Consider the following 18,332-nt stretch of genomic DNA (forward strand, 5'->3'; position numbering starts at 1 on the left):
GCTGTTGGCTTGTTAGTTATGCTTGTTTGGCTTGCCGGATCTCTCATTTTTACAAAGGGATGTGTGTTTGTGTCTGGTGTGAGGGTAGGCAAGTGACTGTAAGGTTGATGTGTTAGGTGTGTGGTTTGCATACATGTCCGGTTGTGTATATTTGTGGAAAGGAGACATGTTATATTTTGTTCCTCCTTGGTCTGCATATGTCCTGTTTTGTCTGTGTCAGGAAGGGGGTATTGTATGCTGTTCTCCTTTCTATGTGCACGTGTCCTGTTGCATACATTGAAGGAAAAGCGGTGAGTTGTGTCCTGTCTTCCTGATTGCATGGACTGAATGATGTCATGGTGAAAATGTACAGTGAGTGTCTGGAAAGTTGGAATGTTGTTGTATGAGTGTGCATTCCAGCCCATACAGTTGGAGCTATGTAGCTTGCGTGGTGGGAGCCAGTGGGCTCTACTCCAGCTCCTATCCTGTTCCTATCATGAATTGATGTAACTTGATTAAGCTTAATGAGTGTGAGCCTTTTTTCCCCACTCTTTCATGTATTTTGATGTGTCTTTTACTTTTGTGTTCTCTGGATATGGAGTTTTTAGACACATCATCTTTTTATTGTGTGTTAGACAGCACCTTCAGTGCAGTGGCACAGGGGTGTCTTTCAGACTCCCCAATGTTTAATTACCTTCTCTGGGACTGACTACCGTCTCCCAGAGCATGTGAAGTTAAATTGACTTTGCTAGTCCTTTTATATTCATAGACCCAGCACACACTATCTTCCTATAGAGTGCTGGAGGGGTTGCTCAGAATCCCCTGTGTCTAAACACTCATATAACAGTCAAATGTTACCCTTTCCTCTTGAAATGGCTGGTGGCATGGGTTTTAGAACAAGCTACCATGAATTTTCCCAACAGCGAACACCGGTAGCTAAAAATCGGGTTTGGTCCCTTTGTTCAATGCCCTTTGGCGGGCTCCAGTGCTGAAGCCCTACTCTGGCGCCTGAGTGTATCGGGTGAACAGGATGTGAGCGAGGTGCCCGAAACTCCCTGTGCTTAGTCTCCTAGGAGACCTGGATGCACTCTGGCGTGATTGGCTGGCTGACTGTCTGGCAAGGACATCCACCCTGCTGGGTGAGTGACAGCTAGGCTGGAACGAATGGGAGAAAAATGTTTAAAAGGAGTCTCCAGGACTGGAAGGCAGAGTCGACCACTGGAACGAAAGAACCGAAGACGAGCTGAAGGAAGACGACTGCTGCAACTCATGGACCGTTGGTTTGCCCAGTGAAGCCCTGCTGCAGGTCCGAATTGCCTGAAAATCCCTCAACAGAGAAGTTCCTTCAAGGACGGCTTCTTCCCTGGAGCTGGTGGGAACAACCAACTCGTAAGCCACCTGGACACCGTCTCCATACTGGTCGAATTTTCTTCAGAGTGCTGTTGAAAACCTGATAGCCAGTGAGAAGGATACCAGTTTGTGGGCTTTAAGGCACTCACACCTTAAACCGATGCTTAGCCAAGCTTGTGGCCTCTTCCCTGGGCAGTGCAGGAACCTCCCGACGTCCTCCTTCTTGTCCCCACAACTGAAACTCAGGAACAGGGAGATCTGAAGGAACTGCCAGGAACAACTGCCTCAGCTACAGCTTTTCTTCATCATTAAGGTACTGTGCAAAGGCGGTGTGGAAATCGTTTCTGCCGCATTGAAAGTTTGTGAAACTTTCCCAAATTGGGGGCCTTGTTAACTCCTAAACCGACATAAAACTCTTTTTCTGGCAAACTACTTCCTCGAACATTGGCAAAGACTTAACCGTTTACTACCAGAACTGTGCTATCCTATCCAAGACTCTGAACCATTGACTTTGGCCCAGGCCGATTGAATTGAATTGCTGGTTGTAGTGAACTGAAACTATTTGCCCTGCTTATGAAAGTAATTGTGCTTTAAATTCATTTAACCTTCTCTTTCTACCCCTTTTGAAAGTAACTGAAGTGCCATTTTGCTCCCACTTCAGGGGAGCTTAACTGGTTCAGAAACGCATTGGTTGTGTACTGTAGTATATTAGAGTGTGATATTGAGCTGTTTTCTTACTAGTGGAATGTTTTCCAAATGACTGTGTGAATAAATGTATATTCTTTCACAAAGAAACCTTGAATAGTGTTTGTTTGAACTACTGTGAGTGTAAGTCCTTTGTGTAACATCTTGTACTGCTCACATTACTCTTGAGATAAGTCTGGCTGCTCAGCCACTGCTATCACATAACTGTGTAGTACAGGCTTGTACCAAAGGTGAGATTGTGCTTACACCTGTGGTCATAATTGTGTTTAGTGTTCCCAAAGGGTACTGCATGTAATTCTGCCTAACACACAACCTCCTTGATGAATCTGTTAATATGTTCAACCAAACCATTGGCACTGGGGTTGTATAAAACAGTTCCATGATGCTAAATCTCATTTTTCTTTATAAAATCTGACATTTCACATGACCAAAATTGCACCCCGTTTTCAGTAGCAATGCTCTCTGGCACTCCTTCCCTATGAAAGATCATTTGCAGAAAATCTATAATTTTGCTCGTAGTTACGGATTGCACTGATGCAACGTCTAGCCATGTAGATGTATAATTTATTAGCACCAGAGGATATCTGGCATCATCATCTAACACTTCAAATGGACCCATGATGTCCAAATCTACTTTCACTAAACTGTATCCGCTACTGTCACAGAGTGCACCGGTTGTTCCCTCACGACTTGGCTGTTTTCACTAATAGCACATGGCACACAATCTCTAACCATTTGCTCCACATCTCTGTCCATGGCCGGCTGCCAATACGACCCTCTTAATGTTTTCTTAATAAGGGTCCTTCCTAAATGTCCTTCATGGGCAAGTTCAACAAACCGATTCGTAACTGCTATTGGAGGTAATAGCCCATCACCTGTTGTAACTTCCCATGGACTCTCCACTAATACATCCAATACTAATGAGTATTTTATTTGCTCAGGACTGTTCTGTACTTTGGTCCACCCTTCTCTCAGACCCTTAGGAATCCATGCCAACTCTGGGTCCTTTTCTCTTTTTTCCCCACTATTCTTTCTTCCTTACAGCTGGTATTACACACGCTACTTGTGCCCCTTTCCCCTCAACTGGACTACATTACACCCCTAATGCTGGACATTCTTTAGCTCCAATTACATTGCTACTCCATCTGCACTTGCTACAGGTAGGCCTTCCTTTTGCAGGGTAGTTGCTGTGGCCCTTGCCTCTATTTCTGGTGTAATTGGTCTCTGCTTTTTCTGTTCGAGTGCACAGACTGTACTGCCTCCCCAGTTACTTGTGTATGCGTGTGAGCCACCTCTTGTATGTTCTTTGCTGATTCCTCAATTGCTCTTGCCAATTCTCGGGCTTTCTCCAATGTTGGATCCTTTTCTATCCAAAGTATTTCCTTTATTTCTGTGTTGCATGTGCCCATAATGATCTGGTCTCTGATGTATTCTTCTATTATACCAGTGAAATTGCATGCGGCTATTAAGGATCTCATTGCAGTGACATAAGCATCCATGGACTCATCTACCCTCTGTGTCCAGGAGAAGAAATGGTAACTTTCAACTTATTTCCCAACCATTTGCTGGGCTTGCAATTTCATAGGCACTGGCTATAGTTTCGCCTTCACCTCCTCCCTGTACCATAATATCATCACCAGGCAAATAACAAAACAAACAAACAAACAAATGCCTGAAGATGGCAAACCCCCTTTGCCCAGACAGTTCAGTAATGCAGTTTCCTTTTGATTTTCTGCGTCATGATTTTCTCCTGACTCACAAAGATATACTTTGAATAAATCCAGCCAAAATTCCCACCATATTGGTGGATCCTCCAGATTGAACAAAAAACATGGAGGTTGTTTAGCATGTGTGGTTTGCATTATGTGATTTATTCTATAATGCTAGTGTTTTCAATAATCAAGTGATACTTACAATTGTTGGTCATTAAGGGGTGCTAATCCTCTTCACACTTCATTTTATTTTGTGTGTGTGTTACTGTGTGTGTGTTACGCCGACATAGGTGTCGACAAGGTCCATTCCTCCTCATGTAGTGCTGCAGTCCGCCAGTTGCTTCTCCTGCACTGACTGGCACCGAGTTCTGGTGTATTCAGAAGCTCTCAAGCTCTCCTTTCCCGTGCTGGTCCCCTTGAGGGCTGAAATGTGCAATGTCTTTGTGGTCAAGTGCCCCGTACCTGCTTGCTCGACGCCCACTGCCCAATACCTTCTCGCTCGTGGTCCAACACTTTGTCCTGGCTCAATGTGCGGTCCACTCCATGGAGTGAAAGAACTCGTTGCCAAAATGTTTACTGAACATTGAAAAGTTCCATAGACCTCTCACACAACTCAATGTAAATACCTGGACTACACATTTAAACTGCATTGCATAATGATCAAAGTACTACACTACAACAGCATGCCTTAATAAGCTGTACTATGCAATATTAGCCTTTGCCACGCTATGTTAGGACATGCTGTGCCAGGGCTCAAACCCCGGGCCCATTAATGGTAGTCAGTTGGCTGGGGCCTCCCTTCCAACTGCCCACTGACACCTCACAGATATTCCAACCGCAATGCCACTCATCCACACATGGGATAGCAATGCAATGCATGGCATAGACAGGACAGGCATTAGCAACTGACACAGCCAGCCCCACATAAAATTGCAACTGGAGTATTTCCATGAACAGGACAGTCTACTATACCCTGCCAATTTGCTATCCTTTTCTGCATGCAAAAGTATGTTAAAGGGCAAATGCAAATTATATATACACACAAAATGCCTGGCATTCTGCAATGTCTTACTCAGTGCCACATATTGTATGTTGAATCATAGCCATGAAATTACAGACCATTCCCCTTTCTGCTGCCCCCATCAACAGATCGCTTTGAGCATATCCTCACACCACCACCACAGCCCTTTAGGTAAATGGGGATCACTACAGGCATGGTCTTTTTTAAAGATAATTGTTAGTGCCAAGAAGACTCACAATGCTTCCACCACGAGGATGGAAAGTCATGGAGAATTGATCAGTGAACATGAAAGACTAAATGTGCATCCAAGTCCCTTAGCTCAGAGTTGTCTGGAGCAGCTCATCACACTGGGACTTTCCTGGCTGGTCGGCTTTGCTTAGTTTGCGCCCTTTTCTTGCTGCCTTAACTAAATAGCCTCCTCATTATCACTTCAGTGTGTACATTTGCTGCCTGGCCTTGCCATTCCTCTTGCTGCATGACTGTTGCTTCTATTCTTCTGCTCCTTGGTGTCTCGGGAAAGGGAAAGTACAGTGTGCCGTGTGATGTCTACCTCATATCTATCACCCTTTGATTGAGGCCTCATCTTTATTGCTCCTTACTTGACTGCTGCCTCATGCATACGGTTCCTCCAGTGGTAATTCATGTATTTGATTCCTTCATTGTTCCCTGATATATATTCCTCTTTGCTGCTTTGAATACATAGTTATTTGATTGATGGCAACTCTCTACCCAGCTCCTCTCTCTCAGCAGACCTTGTCAGTAGCAAACTAAGCAGAATGTTTTGCCTTCTCAATACACACACTTCAAGACCCCTTAGCACAACTCAGTATACCAGTCCCGAGAGATTTGATCCGCCTGCTCTGCAGTTATCAGCACTGCAAGTTCTGCATCTGGAGGTTTGGTGGTGCAAGATCAAATAAGAAAAGAGAAAATCACACAAACAAAACTCATTTTAATAAAGGGAATTATTTACATAAATAAGGGCGAACAATAGAATTTGGATTGCAGTTGTCGCTTCTCTTTTCTTAGCCTTGTACCTTTGCCAATCATTCTTTGCCTCAACTGCTCTTTGTCATGAGTCCCACCCTCATGCCTGAGAGGTAGGATTAAAAAGTCAAATGCTGCTGATCACCATGTTGTGTATAATGAGTACAGACCAAGGAGGACATCTAGCAAACAAGGATGTCTTACACACAACACTGACGTTTGACAAAAAATATGTCTCCTTCAAATGTTAGAACTGTGTCAGAACCATTTCTTATTTTACAAGATGCAGTAGGAATGCAGAAAGGACATGCACACAATAAACCAAGTCAGTATTTCTGAAGGAGACATGGCCCCACTTTCCAGCAGTAATGATTCTTTGTCGTCTAGGGAGGATAGCTCTGCGGCAACGTGCTCGCCTTGGAAACAAGACTACACGGAGCCACACAGGTTCGATCCCCGGGATCACGCTTAGATACCTCTGAGTATTAAGCACATTATAAATAACCTATCATAGCATATCACCATGTTGAGGATATTTAAAGATCTTGCCAAATACTGTCCCTTATTTGTACTTTCTGTGTTTTTGCTTTAAAGTAGCCCCGCAGCTAAGAGCCGAGTGTCATTTTGAGATCATGCAGGTGTCGGATGCAATCACAGTGACACCTCCTGCCGCAGACTGTGTCCGTTCAGGAGAGTGGTGCTGGTCACAGTGTTGCGTGCATTGCTTTTCAGAGAAGTCATTCGAATGGCGGAGGAGCTGAGAAGGTAACTGGTTGAACGCTCGCGGTGCCGCTTCCGGCGGCAGCACAGCTGGCTGTTGAAATGTCTCCTGAAACTCTCGCTTAGCAAGTAGAGGGCAAACGGGTTGACGCATGAATTGCAGAAGCTCAAGACGCGGGCCACCAGGGTGACGATCAAATGGCCCAGCGAGTGGTCAATCTCTTTGTAGTTGAAGGAGCGGTACATGTAGAGCACGTGGTTGGGGAACCAGCAGAGAGCAAAGCAACCAACGAAGACCAGCACTATTTTGGCGAGCCGCTTTCGCGTTTCCATCTGAAACACAGAATTTAAAAAGGTCAAATGACATTGGATAAAGCTGATACCACATTTCTCAGTTTAAGCAATTAATTTTTAACATTTACTAAATATTGCACACGTCTTTCAAACATCAAATAACTACAAGTGTCGCAATTTGTCAACAGAGAGATATTTTTTTTCATGTGAGTAAACAGAGATTGGATGAATGGAAACCAGTCTTTGTTTCATCTCTGAATGAGGAAGCATCTTACATGCTATAGCAACAAAGAAGGAAATGTATTAGCAAAATCTACTAGTAAAATGTGTGATGTGTGATTGACATATTGCCTCATTTTTCCTTTTTTAAAGTTGAAATTACACATGTGGGAATTACTTTGTGTGCACATTTGTGTAATAAGGTCCCCTCCATCCAGTTTTCATCATTACACTACAATGTGCAAAAAATGTGTTAAAAATGTGATATCACTTAACACCTTTCTGCACTGTGACGTATAGGTGATGCTTGCAGGGGACATTTACAATGGATTCCTATAGAAGGCTCCTGCTTTTAGGAATCCAATGAATTTACCCAAGCATGAAACGGACTTGCTGATGTAGGGCCATTTGGCAACCACAAAGCCCTCACAAACGAGAATTTACCAACCTCAGGTGGGCTTTGTGAAAAACCCTGTACTGTTTACGGACATCGTAACTCCTATGTCCACTCCTAATTCATGGAACACCTCTTACGTTATCCCAATTTACAAAAAGAGAGACAAACAATCTCCAGTAAATTACCGCGTGATTGCGATTGTGGTCGCCGATTCTAAAATATTTGCCGCACTGATTTTGGAGCATGTTGTTGAATGGTGCACCATTAATAACATCCTTGAGCCGAAACAAATGGGTTTTAGGAAATTCATGGGTACTGACTGTGGGGGCCTTCTGTTCATTTAGCTTGGAAAGAGAAATCTACTCCTGTATGTGTAGCATCTATGGACCTTTCTGTGGTTTTCGACAAGGTAGATCAACCTCTGTTATGGCAAAAACTCAATCAACTAGGACTTCTGGGGGGATTATTGAGGATTCTAGTCCATTTTCATGAGGACTCTCGAATTCAAGTAAGGTTGAACAATGATGGGCTTTTGACTGGCCCGATTTCGACTCCCAATGGCCCGAGGCAGGGTTGTATACTGGCCCCTTGTCTTTCTAACTTATATGTATCCGATGTTTGTGCCTCACTGGCAAGGGCTTCTTTTGTTAGGGGGGGCAAAATTGCATGGGCTGCACATGGAGAGGATTTTATATTGGTTGATCACACTCCAATTGGACTGCAAAGGTTAATTGAAGCCTTCAATCAATATATTGTGTCAAATAATGTAAGTATTAATCCCCAAAGAAGTGTGATTTTACAGATGTTGAAACAAAAAAGTAAAAAGCAACCCTCGTGGTTCTTGAACCAAATCAAACTTCAAGTGAAAGTGGATATGAAATATTTGGGCTTTCCTATTATCACCCAGCCTACTAAGTTTTTTTACAGGAATTACCTGAGAGAAACATCCCTCTCATTGGCAGCACAAATGAAAAAGGTTGACAATAAATATGGAACATTCTCTGCTGTCCCGATCGTAAAATTTGAGATGGAAAAAGTGATTCTGAGGCTATGTTTTGGATTAGAATGTTTTCCTGGGTGGATATTACACGAACTAGGCGTCTATGAAGCATCTATTTGGTGTTCAGTGTTATATTTCATTCCCAAGTGTGTCACATTTCCCACTATTCCCTATGAACTGGGTCTACTGTCACTTCAGAGCATTGTCCTATGGAGGCGTTTAACCCTCTTTCGGAAATAGCTTGTTAATACTGATTAAAGTTTATATTGCTCCTTGAGAAAAGAGGTTTGGGAAGGCACAACAAAGGATGGTTTTGTCCGTGCTTTTTATTATGAATGTCTGCAGTCTTTGGATACCTTGGGAATTTCTGTGGAAACTTTATTGAAGGTTCCGGATAAGGCAAATAAAGGATTTGGCAAATTCTGTTGACAGAGTGTCAAGTTCTCGTCTTTATGAACAGGTCATTTCTACTCAAAAGGAATTTGGTTCGATCAAATCATATCTGAAATGCTTTCCTAATAGGAAATCGAGAAACTATTTCATGCACTTCAAGCTGAATGTGTTACCTACAAATTAAATTCTCTCTATCAGAAGTAAGCTTCCGGATGCGCAATCTTATTGCCAATTTTGTAAATGTCCTCATGAAAAAGAAACTTTACCACATCGGTAACTTTATTGTTTAGCCTTAAGGTCTCAGAGAATTGAAAATCTCAGTAAATATGTTACCAACGTGCATTGTGGACCTTCTATGGCTGAACATTATGCATGGGAAATCAGTTTCTCTCAGTTAAGCTGTTCTTAGATTTTTTTTAAATAGTTGTAATCTTATTAATTAGCTCGTTTATCTGAAGTGTTGATGTGTTTATATGTTAAATGACTGAAATACTGACTTTTTCTTCTACTGATAATTTAATGGAGCTAATATTTACTATCTTTATATTTATTCTTTATTGTATTTATTATTTAATCGTATTAAGTACAATCTTTGTACTTTCACTATCATGAAATGGATTGTTTTAACTTTTGAAAAGGTTTGGTAAAACCAACACAAATAAATATTATAATAATAAAAAACTATACCATCTTTGCACTTTTACACAACGTTGGTATATCTTGTTCTATGTTACACACGCCCTTGAAATTCCTTTGAGATACACCTTTCCACGTTTGGCATTTCAATCTGCCTATGTTACTTTTGATTAAAAGCATATATTATATTATACTTTCTTTCAGATTGGTATTCAGTCTTTCCATCGAATTAATTTCCATTGAATCATTATCTATCAAAATTCATTCATTGAAATGCTTTTCCATGGAAAAGCATATTTATTCAAAGAATTTCGATGGATTTCCAACTCAAACATACATTTAAAATAGATGCATGGATGTTTGGGTTGGTAATTCAATGGGCTGAGGAAAGGGTTAATTTTGTTCGTAATTGAATGGGTTGAGGAATGGGGGTTCAGGGGGTTTAGGAAGAGGGGACCCCTGGGAGTTGTGGGGTGGTTTCGGGGGACCCCCCAATAAACGATAAACACCACAAATTAGAGGGAGCTGTCCAGTGCTGCAATACATTATAGATTTTGATGGAACAAACCATGGATGGAAACATTTCGATGGAAAGACATGTAACCTTTCAGATTATAAACGCTGTGGGAAGTGTTTCAAGTTTAGCCCTCTGTATTAAATTCATATTCGTCAATTATTTGCATCCATTCACCTTTTTTGATGAACAGGAAAGCATGCACGTGTTCCAGGACAGACATACGCCTGACAAGGTTATTGAAATCCACTGATCTTGAGGAAGGGTGAATGGGAAGCCCCTGTAGCCCCTGTGGAGCAAGACGGGAAGGGGAGCTATTTTGGTCTCCCCACATTCGCCAAAGGCCTATGTAAGTCTCTTGGCATTATGGCTACTCCACACATTTTACAAGGGGGGCCGAGGGGAGGGGGGAACAGGGATTATGATACACCACTGATAATGAGAATTATATGAAATCATCATGTGTAGTCATTATAACATGTATTGTTTATCGACTATAAGAGCACTCTTATTAAGCCCAATGCAAGGAGAGAGGATGATTTTCGAAACAGGGCAACAATCAATATTTTCACATAGTTCCCAGTTGTAGCGGATATTGTTGCCTTTTGAAACGTGTGCCGAAAAATGTTGTAATTTTGGCCAAGTCCATAAAACTCAATTTGCATTCCTGACAAAATTATCAGTGGTTGGCGACCTGCTGGACAACAAGATTAATTTCTATTTATATGCCAAAAAATTGAAGTTTGTGTTAAGCCTGGGAGTTCCTACAGGGGAATTCAGGTAACAGTGCTGTACTATGAAATACTCACCACTCAGTAAATCTTGCAAACAATATTTAAACAAAACTTTAATGTTTTAGCCATCATGTTTTGTTTATTTGTCCTGTCTCCCAGTGCCTTTTGCAGGGTGGCAGAAAACATGACCGTCCTGGGCGCAGAACCCCTTGTCCTTTCTATAACAGCCATTTAGAGATAGCAGCTATAAAGGGAAGGAGGGAGTTGTCTATGCCATTGCAGGGGCTGTTCCTTGCCTCTTTGCCTCTCCACCCCTTCTGTGAAACTGGTCAGAGAAGAAAAAGAGATGGGGACTGAATGCAGGGGGCATAGGAGACAGTAACATTCTGTGGGGACAAGGCACAGCCCATGGACAATCTTGAACCAAGAACAAGATGCCGTTTTGAATGTGGCATTCCTTGAGGGCCCATGAACATGTTGTTTTAAATTGACAAATTAGGCCAATTTTGTAAATACAGTTACGACCTAAATTAAGTTGTTCACCAACTGCTAAATCTGTTAACTATTAATATGTGGGGTCCCAGCGCATGGGCAAAGGTCATGGCCCAGGCACAGTGGCCAATGGTCATGATTGCAAGCCATGGCCAGTCAACACTTTGGGTAGCTCCCGGTGGGGCGGGGGGACAAAGTGACTACTGGCTATGGCCACTGCCCTTACCCGGCAGACACTCCGGTTTGGCTTGGCGGCGGCAGAAGCATGACTGAAAGCCATCCCATTGGGCCGCACAGAAGCATCTTGGGCAGGGATGACGAGCTGGGCAATGGTCAATTGCATAGGCCATGTTCAGTTGCCACGCAAAGTGACTTTGGAGGGCCAGGTGCCTGAGGGGAGAAGAGCCTGGATGGAGCATGTACTGCTGGCCATGTCTAGTGGCCACTCTGGATCGCTTTGGGTGGCTCGGGGCACCATGTCACATGCTATCCAGCCAAAGGCCACCATGTTTGGTTCAAGTAACTCAGGACAAGGCCACAGGACAAGCCCATTGGGCACTTTTCATATGATAGTGTATATCATTAAACCGCCCCTAAAAAACAATCCTAGAAAAACCTTATACTCCTGTCTAAGACATAGTGGTAACAAAAAGTGCTAAAAGAGGCAAACGTGCCTTAACACCTTTCTTTACATCTATGTAGTGAAAAGTTGTATCCTTCACCTGCAATTAATAGTTGCAGGAGGCATTCACAATGTATCCCTGCTTTTACCAGGCATAAAACGTGGGCAGATTCCATAGGAATAGATTGGCTTAAAACTTGCATGAACATGTATGTTGGGGTTAAGGCATGTGTTGCTTTATGGCAGAGCTGGGTTGCATGCTTGAAATGGTGAGTCCATTCATTGTCCAAATTCCACCTCAAAACAAAAATAAAATCCCCAAAATAGGGAAAAAGTGTAAATAAGGCATTATTCAGCACCTGCCAACACACCTTTTTTCCCATGATCCACAGGACTTTCAAAATGACCCCCAGTGCACCTACATAATGGGCGCATATCATGTCTGGCGTCAGTAAAGATGTGCTGTTGTCATAAAGGGCATTTGAATGTGTGCATCACATGTGTAGCCCCATTTGCACATTAGAGCAAATAAGGGGGTTGGGGTATGTGTGTGCATTTCAATGCAAATCCCAAATTCACAAATGGGAAAACAAACACATTCCCCTACACCCGTTTGGAACAGATTCAGAGAATGCACAATGCACGAAAAGGTTATTTCTGACACTTGGCCTCATTACAAGATGGGCAGTAGCCATGGTCCTATTAGCACCATGGCTGCCTCCCATACCGTGACCAAGTCCGGTCTTGTTCAATGGGGATTTACCGGTGTAGTCTGACCCTGGCGGGACTGTTAAGTCCCCATTGAACAAACCATTCCCCATTCCAATTTGAGCCTCCATAGGGCTCAATGGGAATGGGGAGGGCGCTGATAACGGGCTCGCGACTTGCAAGCCCGTTATTAGCGCCCTGGTCCCTTAGCGGAGCCCGTAAGGGACGTGTGGTCAGACCACACATTCCTTACGGTCCCCGCCAAGGGACCTTGGAATAGGGCGGTAAGGGATCACCGGCACCGGTCTCCTTATCGGTGCCCGGTATCCCTTACCGCCCACCTCGTAATGAGGCCCACTGTCATGCTTTTTTTAAGTGTGACAGCATCGTTATGAAATGCTGCTGTCACATTTGCATTTCTACCACCCATACAGCGTTTTTTTACATTTAGCAATAATAGGCCATTTAGGGGCCTATCACTATGAAGTGTTCTGCGAGCCAGTCATATGTTAGAGTCAGGAGTGAGCCCATGACTAATGTATGGAAGGGTACTGCGTAGAGCCTTTTGTACTGTTGCCCAGCCCTCAAGAGATGTGCAGGTCACCTTTGTGATAAGATGACCTGTTCAGTTTTTAAAGTGGCACAAGCAAAAAATAAAGTGAATCATCTGCACCTTTTTGCTTGCACCATTTTATGAGAATCTTGCACAAAGTCTGTTGTGTTCAGAGATTCCAACACTTATTTTCACTTAAAAAGACACACTAGAAAGATAGTGTGGATTCTAATGAAAGGAACATGCCAACGGCTCATACCACTAATAGACAAAGTGCATGAATGAATTAAATATGTGATGCTAAGAGAAAAATGTACAGATGAGGTTCTGCTTTCTGTTTGGGCTAAATTAAAAATGTATAATCATTTGTTATGCATTCAGAAAGGCCACTCAAATATTGAGAGGAACATATTAAAAGTAAAATGTACTTTGTTATATGTGGACACAGCAATCTAAACTATACACAGGATAATTCATAGAATTTCGCACAAAAGTGGCGCACGCGGCTGGCGCACAGTGTGCCAGTGCGAATGTCTGCGCCAGCCGTGTGCGCTAAAATCGATATCCGCGCACAGCGTATTCATGGATTTCAGCCTCCAAAACCAGCCGTGGCGCAGAGTGGCGCAGCGACCCTGCAGCTGCGCCAGTTACGCCCCCAAGAACGCCCTCGCGCAAAGAAAAGCCATCAAAATTCCCAATTAATCGCAAAGGGCTGCGCTAACCCTGGACCAGTATACAGGGCTGCCAAACAGCAAACGGCGAGCGGGGAACGTGTATTACTGGGGTGCGCGGGAAGTTCCACACGCGATTTCAGCAGGGTATGTGTATTTCTGGGGTGCGGGGAAGTTCAACATGCGATTACAGCAGGGTATGTGTATTACAGGGGTGCACGGGAAGTTCCACACGCGATTCCAGCAGGGTACGTGTATTTCTGGGGTGCGGGGAAATTTTACACGCAATTTCAGCAGGGTACCAGTATTACTGGGGTGCGCGGGAAGTACCACACGCGATTTCAGCAGGGTATGTGTATTTCTGGGGTGCGGGGCACTTTTACACGTGATTTCAGCAGGGTACCTATATTACTGGGGTGCGCGGGAAGTTACACATGCGATTTCAGCAGGGTATGTGCATTTCTGGGGTGCGGGGAAGTTTGACACGCGATTTCAGCAGGGCACGTGTATTACAGGGGTGCGCGGGAAGTTACACATGCGATTTCAGCAGGGTACGTGTATTTTGGGGTGCGGGGAAGTTCAACACGCGATTACAGCAGGGTACGTGTATTTCTGGGGTGCGTGGAAGTGTAACGCGCGATCACAGCAGGGTACCTGTATTACTGAGGTGCGCGGGAAGTTCCACACACGATTACAGCAGGGTACGTGTATTTCTGGGGTGCGTGGAAGTTTAACACGTGATCACAGCAGGGTACCTGTATTACTGGGGTGCGCGGGAAGTTCCACACGCGATTTCAGCAGGGTACGTGTATTATTGGGGTGTGCGGGAAGTTCCACACGCGATTTCAGCAGGGTGCGTGTATTACCGGGGTACGCGGGAAGTTCCACACGCGATTTCAGCAGGGTACGTGTATTACTGGGGTGCGGGCAAGTTTCACACGCGATAGGCCCTGTGCGAGTGGGGTACATGTATTTCGGGGGTGCAGGGGAGTCCTACACGTGAATTGGCAGTGTGGGTCCTCCCAGGTGTTCCGTCTACACCCTCCACAGCGCCTGCAGGCAGACCACACCACAGAAAACTACCCTGCACCCCTGGTCATGTCCCGCAGGCAGCCCATCCACCATGGGCATGCCCCCCCAGCCAAGCCACATGTCACCTTGCACTAGTGGTCAGCAACGCATTACCCCCTTGCACCCCCACCACACAGCAGTGCAGGGCACCTGCCAGCAGGCACACACTCATCTCCCCCAGCACCCCCACCCCCCAGCAGTGCAGGGCACCTGCCAGCAGGCCCCCACTCATGTCCCCTTGCACCCCCACCCCCCAGCACTGAGGGTCACCTGCCAGCAGGCCCCCACTCATGTCCCCTTGCACACCCACCCCCCCCAGCAGTGCAGGGCACCTGCCAGCAGGCCCCCACTCATGTACCACTCATGTCCCTTTGCACCCCCACCCCCCAGCAGTCAGGGGCGCCTGGCAGCAGGCCCCCACTCATGTCCCCTTGCAGCACCAACCCCAGCAGTGCAGGGCACCTGCCAGCAGGCCCCCACTCATGTCCCACTCATGTCCCCTGCACCCCCACCCCCCCCAGCAGTGCAGGGCACCTGCCAGCAGGCCCCCACTCATGTTCCCTTGCACACCCACCCCCCAGCAGTGTGGGGCACCTGCCAACAGGCCCCCACTCATGTCCCCTTGCACCCCCAGCACTGAGGGGCACCTGCCAGCAGGCCCCCACTCATGTCCCCTTGCACCTCCACCCCCCAGCACTGAGGGGCACCTGCCAGCAGGCCCCCACTCATGTCCCCTTGCACACCCACCCCCCAGCAGTGTGGGGCACCTGCCAGCAGGCACCCACTCATGTCCCACTCATGTCCCCTTGCACCCCCACCCCCAGCAGTGTGGGGCACCTGCCAGCAGGCCCCCACTCATGTCCCACCCATGTCTCCTTGCACCCCCACCCCCAGCAGTGCAGGGCACCTGTCAGCAGGCCCCCACTCATGTCCCCTTGCACCCCCACCCCCCAGCACTGAGGGTCACCTGCCAGCAGTCCCCCACTCATGTCCCCTTGCACACCCAGCACTAAGGGGCACCTGCCAGCAGGCCCCCACACATGTCCCCTTGCACCCCCACCCCCCAGCAGTGCGGGGCACCTGCCAGCAGGCCCCCACTCATGTCCCCCTGCACCCCCACTCCCCAGCAGTGCAGGGCACCTGCCAGCAGGCCCCCACGCATGTCCCCTTGCACCCCCACCCCCCAGCACTGAGGGGCACCTGCCAGCAGGTCCCCACTCATGTCCCCTTGCACACACCCCCAGCACACACCCCCAGCAGTGCGGGGCACCTGCCAGCAGGCACCCACTCATGTCCCACTCATGTCCCCCTGCACCCCCACCCCCCCAGTGTCCCCTTGCACCCCCACCCCCCAGCACTGAGGGGCACCTGCCAGCAGGCCCCCACTCATGTCCCCTTGCACACACCCCCAGCAGTGCGGGGCACCTGCCAACAGGCCCCCACTCATGTCCCCTTGCACCCCCAGCACTGAGGGGCACCTGCCAGCAGGCCCCCACTCATGTCCCCTTGCACCTCCACCCCCCAGCACTGAGGGGCACCTGCCAGCAGGCCCCCACTCATGTCCCCTTGCACACCCACCCCCCAGCAGTATGGGGCACCTGCCAGCAGGCCCCCACTCATGTCCCACTCATGTCCCCTTGCACCCCCACCCCCAGCAGTGTGGGGCACCTGCCAGCAGGCCCCCACTCATGTCCTACCCATGTCCCCTTGCACCCCCACCCCCCAGCAGTGCAGGGCACCTGCCAGCAGGCCCCCACTCATGTTCCCTTGCACACCCACCCGCCAGCAGTGTGGGGCACCTGCCAACAGGCCCCCACTCATGTCCCCTTGCACCCCAAGCACTGAGGGGCACCTGCCAGCAGGCCCCCACTCATGTCCCCTTGCACCCCCAACCCCCAGCACTGAGGGGCACCTGCCAGCAGGCCCCCACTCATGTCCCCCTGCACCCCCACTCCCCAGCAGTGCAGGGCACCTGCCAGCAGGCCCCCCACTCATGTCCTCTTGCACCCCCACCCCCCAGCACTGAGGGGCACCTGCCAGCAGGCCCCCACTCATGTCCCCTTGCACACCCCCTCCCAGCAGTGCGGGGCACCTGCCAGCAGGCACCCACTCATGTCCCACTCATGTCCCCCTGCACCCCCACTCCCCAGCAGTGCAGGGCACCTGCCAGCAGGCCCCCACTCATGTCCCCTTGCACCCCCACCCCCCAGCACTGAGGGGCACCTGCCAGCAGGTCCCCACTCATGTCCCCTTGCACACACCCCCAGCAGTGCGGGGCACCTGCCAGCAGGCACCCACTCATGTCCCACTCATGTCCCCCTGCACCCCCACCCCCCCAGTGTCCCCTTGCACCCCCACCCCCCAGCACTGAGGGGCACCTGCCAGCAGGCCCCCACTCATGTCCCCTTGCACACACCCCCAGCAGTGCGGGGCACCTGCCAACAGGCCCCCACTCATGTCCCCTTGCACCCCCAGCACTGAGGGGCACCTGCCAGCAGGCCCCCACTCATGTCCCCTTGCACCTCCACCCCCCAGCACTGAGGGGCACCTGCCAGCAGGCCCCCACTCATGTCCCCTTGCACACCCACCCCCCAGCAGTATGGGGCACCTGCCAGCAGGCCCCCACTCATGTCCCACTCATGTCCCCTTGCACCCCCACCCCCAGCAGTGTGGGGCACCTGCCAGCAGGCCCCCACTCATGTCCTACCCATGTCCCCTTGCACCCCCACCCCCCAGCAGTGCAGGGCACCTGCCAGCAGGCCCCCACTCATGTTCCCTTGCACACCCACCCGCCAGCAGTGTGGGGCACCTGCCAACAGGCCCCCACTCATGTCCCCTTGCACCCCAAGCACTGAGGGGCACCTGCCAGCAGGCCCCCACTCATGTCCCCTTGCACCCCCAACCCCCAGCACTGAGGGGCACCTGCCAGCAGGCCCCTACTCATGTCCCCCTGCACCCCCACTCCCCAGCAGTGCAGGGCACCTGCCAGCAGGCCCCCCACTCATGTCCTCTTGCACCCCCACCCCCCAGCACTGAGGGGCACCTGCCAGCAGGCCCCCACTCATGTCCCCTTGCACACCCCCTCCCAGCAGTGCGGGGCACCTGCCAGCAGGCACCCACTCATGTCCCACTCATGTCCCCCTGCACCCCCACTCCCCAGCAGTGCAGGGCACCTGCCAGCAGGCCCCCACTCATGTCCCCTTGCACCCCCACCCCCCAGCACTGAGGGGCACCTGCCAGCAGGTCCCCACTCATGTCCCCTTGCACACACCCCCAGCACACACCCCCAGCAGTGCGGGGCACCTGCCAGCAGGCACCCACTCATGTCCCACTCATGTCCCCCTGCACCCCCACCCCCCCAGTGTCCCCTTGCACCCCCACCCCCCAGCACTGAGGGGAACCTGCCAGCAGGCCCCCACTCATGTCCCCTTGCACACACCCCCAGCAGTGCGGGGCACCTGCCAACAGGCCCCCACTCATGTCCCCTTGCACCCCCAGCACTGAGGGGCACCTGCCAGCAGGCCCCCACTCATGTCCCCTTGCACCTCCACCCC

General features: G+C 48.8%; 1 protein-coding gene across 1 annotated transcript in view; it reads right to left on the reverse strand.

Annotated features, from left to right (window-relative positions):
- Positions 1–5,320: 5,320 nt before the first annotated feature.
- Positions 5,321–18,332, reverse strand: part of NMBR (neuromedin B receptor) — a 673,932-nt gene continuing 660,920 nt past the window's right edge. Inside the window, exon 3 of the mRNA XM_069608116.1 lies at positions 5,321–6,807. Coding sequence (XP_069464217.1) covers positions 6,406–6,807 — 402 coding nt within the window. The 3' untranslated portion in view covers positions 5,321–6,405. The remainder of the gene's footprint in view (positions 6,808–18,332) is intronic.

The sequence above is a fragment of the Ambystoma mexicanum genome, chromosome 4q, assembly GCF_040938575.1.
Source record: "Ambystoma mexicanum isolate Mex_15411 chromosome 4q, UKY_AmexF1_1, whole genome shotgun sequence".
Taxonomy (NCBI): Eukaryota; Metazoa; Chordata; class Amphibia; order Caudata; family Ambystomatidae; genus Ambystoma; species Ambystoma mexicanum.